At 53.9% G+C, this 5,139-nt stretch overlaps 1 protein-coding gene across 1 annotated transcript; it reads right to left on the reverse strand.

Annotated features, from left to right (window-relative positions):
- Positions 1–2,556: 2,556 nt before the first annotated feature.
- Positions 2,557–3,886, reverse strand: Asprv1 (aspartic peptidase retroviral like 1). The gene has a single exon (XM_051154847.1). It carries the CDS (start codon positions 3,884–3,886, stop codon positions 2,876–2,878), a length of 1,011 nt encoding a protein of 336 aa, XP_051010804.1. The 3' UTR covers positions 2,557–2,875.
- Between the last annotated feature and the right edge of the window lie 1,253 nt (positions 3,887–5,139).

A 5,139-nucleotide genomic window follows, 5' to 3' on the forward strand; every position in this document is an offset into this window, starting at 1 on the left:
GGGCCCGGGAGTCTATGATAGCCAAGATGCCAGGCAAGCCTGCTGCACCTAGGTGCTGTGACTTGCACGTGGCCAAAAGACAAAGCACCACTGTGATTTGGTCCAGGCAACTGCACATGGCAACAATAGGTAAACTGTTGTCCCTCTTCCCATGAGGGTCTCGTAGTCCACCAAGATTAAAACTCCTAATGCCAGCACCCCTCCCCCCAGTGCCTGCAAACCTCAGCCTTCCTCTAGACACCTTCTGTATTCCACCCTACACCCAGGAGCCAGATGGGTCCAGACTCAGACGCTACCTGTAAATAAAGTATAAATGCATCTCCTGGGGAGATGGCCAAACCCACCGGCGTTTCTCCTTGGCTCTGCTTTGGGCAACTGGGTCCTGGTCCCAGGAAAGCAGCCCTGGGATTTTTGCCCATGAAAACAACTTGGTTTTATTGTAGGTTTTTGAGCCATTGTCTCATGTAGCCCAGGTTGATCCCCAACTTTTGTCTCAGAGAATGGCCTTGGACGGCTGATGCTCCTGTCTCCGAGGGCTGTGATTAGAGATGTCCTTCACCACTCCCTCTCAGCTTCTGTGATCCTGAGGGCTGGACCCAGGGCTGCCTCCCGCATGCTAGGCAAGTTCCTACAGCTCAGCCCCAGCCCCCACCATCAATCCCATTTAATCAATCTCACGCCCACGAAGCACCTGCCTTAGTCCACGTGGGCCTCCAGCACCACGTAGCCCCTTCCTTATGATGACTGTCCTGAAAGCTCTTCCTCACAAGGGGCTCCCCATTCCCCCAGATAGTTGCCAAGCCAGGCCCCTCCTTACTCAAAGTCAAGGTATAGTGAGTGACACATGTGGCAGGGATACCCACAGGAATTTACCCAGCACCCCTTTTTGGGTAAGAGAAGAGCAAGGACATTTTGAGTAGTGTCCCAGAATTCTGGCCTGGCCACTCAATTCCTAAGTTCCCTTCTCACCTCCACCCACTCTTCACCCGCCCTCCTTCAGCCTAGAAGAGGCTGGGATCTGAAGGACCCAGAGAAAAATAGGTCACAGGGAGGTGCCTCTGGGCTTGCTCCCTAGAGAGAGGGCTAAGCCCAGCACAGCAGCAGCATTCTTGAGACCTCTAAAGAGACAAGGAGGCAGGGTCTGGGACCCCCACGAGACCAACCTCTCTTCTTCAGGTTTTTGCCCACACCTATTTTTCACCCACGCCCAGGGGCTAATTCCAGATCATTCTGGCTTTGGGCTACCTAGAGCCAGGCTTTAGTGAACCCTAGGAATTAGGTACTGAGTCAGGACCCAGGGAAGCCACAGCTGGTACTGCGAAGGAGAGGCCAAGGAGAATGTCAGTGCTGTTATGATCAGCTCAGACGTCCTTTGGCTTCTCAGGAAGAAGGGTCAGCCAGGCTTTCTGCCTCCTGCCCAGAGAGCCACCCAAGTGGATGCAGCAGCTGTTCCTTTGGCCTGGAGAAAGGGACCCAACAGGAAAACGCCAGGCAGGTGTGTGGTGCCGGCTCAGCCCAGGCACGCAGGAGACTCACTCGGGAAGATCACAAGCTTAACGCCCATTGGAGCTGCAGACTGAGTTCAAGGGCGGCCTGGACAATTTAATGAGGCACTGTATTGAAATATAACCATTAAAAAAGGAAGGGGGGGGGGACATGGCTCAGTAGTTGCCTAACATTGTGGGAGGCCCTAGGTTCAATTCCCAAGATCACAAAGTAAAGAAGAGGCTGCCCCCACAACCGTGTCCCCAATTCCCTGCAGCCAGCAGACCTCTTGCGTATCTGAACTTCTGGCTTTGGGCCAGCTTCCTGGGCTCTCAGGAGCTTTCAATCCACCTTCCCAAAGTCTGAGGAGTTTTCAGATTCTCAGAGGAGGCAGGAAGTTGGAAAAAAACCGAAGCTAGACAAGAGATGAAACCCAACCTTAGGAATGCCCTCATCTCCACCCCATGCCTTCCCACAAACAAGCTACCCCAGCACGGCCAAGCTGTCCCCGGCTGCCGGAGTCCCAGCTCCTCCTGGGGCTGCCACGTATGCCCATGCTCATCTTACAGCCTTATTTCTACCGCTAAATCTGGTTCCCTGAGCAGCGGGAAGAACCTATTTGCTGGGCAGAAACTTCTAGAAAACCAAGCCAAACTAACCCCGGGGTCACTTTTGAGCATAAGGAACAACAGTGCGCTGACATACTGTAGATTAAAACGGAGAAATGAGAAATAGATATCTGTGGCTGAGTCTGCCTTTGAAAACCCAAGATCCGATTTGCTACCTGCTTTCTCTTGCCTCCCCACCCAAGCATTCAGAGAATGCTGGTTTCCCTGTCCCCTCTGCTCCTGGCATGGCTATTGAGCACATGACAATTTTTTTTTCCACAAACAGATCTTTATTGGTATTTTGAAATAATTGGGTTATTGACACGGGCTCTATGGGATTCAAGGCAAGTGACAGGAGGAAAGACCATTGTGCAGGTGGGAGGACTCAAGTGGGGGGTTGGGGGGTCCCAAGGCAGCTGTCACTTTCCTCCAAGGATCTGGATCATCAGGGCCTCAGCTGTGCAGGCTTGGGGACCTGGAGGTGATCAAGCCAAGCCACTCTTCAGGGAATCTAAAAGGGTCCCTGGACCTCTCTCAAGATAGACGTCCCTAGCCTTCTTGGAAGCTCCTGCCAGCCTTGAAAGTCTTCGCAGCCCCTGGGGACCATGCTTTAGGCCACCAAGCTGCCCGCCCTCCCCCACCAGGGCCAAGGTAAGGCTCCTGCAGAAGGAGGGAACAAGTGTAAAGATTGGCCAGGCCCAAGGACACCCCCCCCCGAGGACATTTGCTCCCCACAACACAAGGTCCCCCCTACCAATGCTGGGGGCAAAGAGTGGGGTTTCTTAGTGGGAGCCCTCCGGGGCCTCAGAAGGCTCCTCCTCAATGAATTCCAGGTCAAACTCATCCTCCAAGGAGCCCCCGACAGGCAGCAGGCGGAACTTCTTCCCCTTCAGGGTGCAAGTGCGGTGCTCGAAGTCCAGCACGGCACTGTGGTCCTGCAGCACGTCGGTGCCAATGATAGCTTCTTCTGCACTCGCGTTGGCCACCAGGAACTCTGCCTTCAGCTTCATCTTGCCCAGGCTAAATACTGTGTCCCACACACCCAAGATCTTCATTGTGGCCCCGTTGGCCACTTTGACCACATTTTCGAAAGGCCGAAGGGTATCGAGGTCACCGTCAGTGACCTCCTCCCACAAGCTTGGATGGACCACAGACACCTGAGCCCCCGAGTCCACCAGGAACCTCACAGGCACGTCACCAATCTTCCCTTTAAGGTAGTAGCCCCTACCCATGCTGTTGGCGAATACAATCTCTTTGGGTTTCTGGCTGTGGGCAGACCCAGGGCCCCCAAAGGCCCTCAGGAGGGCTTCCTTCACAATGCTGTAGTCGCCCTGGGCCTGGGGACTGAGTCCATTGTAGACATCCAGGGCATCTCCCCTGAGGGACTCTTTCAGGAACATCAGTTTGGTGGCATGGTCCCAGTGGTTGAGGTCATCGATGACTTCAAAGCGGTGTAGCCAAAGGCTGGCATCTGTGTTAGCACCACTGAAAGGTTCTGGGGTGAAGGCGCGCTCCCGGTGGCCTTCCTTGCTTCTGGCTCCGCTGGTGGCCATCCTTCTGCTCACTTCTGGAAGCTTAGCAGTAACACAAGCCAAGTAGAGAACGGCACAGAAGAGTGTGGGCGCAATCACGCTGGAGCGCGGCAGGGCCGTGTTCCCGCCTGGCCTGGGCAAGTTGAACAGAGCAGGTACGGGGTGTCTGGCTAGCTGCTGGTCCCAGAAGCAAGCTGTCTGTGCTCTGCTTCGCCTGCACAGCCTTTTTGATGCCCAGCCTGGGGCCCCAGGGCTCCTCATTCTCCTTTGTTCTAGAAGCTCCGCCCCCTCGTCCCGCCCTCCTGCCAGCATCTCGCCTGACTAGCAGGATGGGTGCCTCACCCTCAGTACCCATCCGCATGACACCAGCCAGCCCACCTGATGAGAAAGGCAGGCTCAGGCAGGGGACAGGGCCGCGGGACCCTCCTCAGCCTGTGTCTCAGAATAACCCAGGTGAGGACACAGATGTGATACAGATGTTTATCAGGAAGAGAAGAGGAGACCGGAGGAAGCAGGTCTCCAGTTGCTTCAGAAGAGGGGGGGGGGTCCTTTGGCCTCACCCAGTCACTGCTTGGGGTGGTCAAAGAGAAGGCACTTGATTTATTGGTCTCTCACCATGTGCACTGATGGGGTGACTCATACGTTCTAAATTAAATGTGGCTCCTGTAAGAGTCCCCGGAAAGGGGAACAGAGGGAGTCGCAGAGTCAAGAAAGCACACAAGTCTGTCTATCACCTGTCTGTCATCCATCTTTCTATCTGCTTATCTATATGTCTGTCTCTACCTGTGTCCACCATGTATCACACGTCTGGCTATTGCCTGCTGTGTGTTCACCTCTCTGTCTCTACCTGTCTGTCTCCATCTTCTATCAATCACATATCTACTTATTTACGTCTGTCTATTATCTGTTTACCTATCTGTCCCTAAGATCCATCAATCCTATAGCTATCTGCCTATCTGTATGTCTATATGTTTATTTTGCTTTTCTGAGCCAGGGTCTTCCTATGTAGCCCTGGCTAGCTTTGAACTCACAGCTATTCTGCCTCGGCCTCCCCAGTGGAGTCACAGAACCACGTCCTCGCAATCCTGGCCAGATATTGTTTCTAAGTGAGTTAGGACTGTTTCCCCCTTACGTAACAATTTTATAGAAACACATTTCACTGCGGTCCTTTTCTTTAGTGGCCACTCCCAGTTCAGGGTCAGCCCACTGTGGGCCTAGGCCTCAGCCTACGTTCATGAAGACACAGAAGTAGGTGGTCACAAGTCTTGAACCTCAGGGAGTGATGTCCTGACTTGAGGGTCAGACTCCAGTTCTGAGTGGGCCCCATGCCCAGCCCCTTGAGTACTGTGTCCTCCCTTCTTGGCCTTCTTGCCTTCTAGAAGCCTTTGAGGTGCTCCAACACTTCTCTCATCTGAAAAGCAGCCTAGAACCCCAATAGTTTGTTCTCGGTGGAGAGGGCCTACGTGATGCTCCGGCCAGAGGAGGTTGTCATGGTGACACCTTATCCACTCCAC

The sequence above is a fragment of the Acomys russatus genome, chromosome 13 (genome assembly GCF_903995435.1).
Source record: "Acomys russatus chromosome 13, mAcoRus1.1, whole genome shotgun sequence".
NCBI lineage: Eukaryota > Metazoa > Chordata > Mammalia > Rodentia > Muridae > Acomys > Acomys russatus.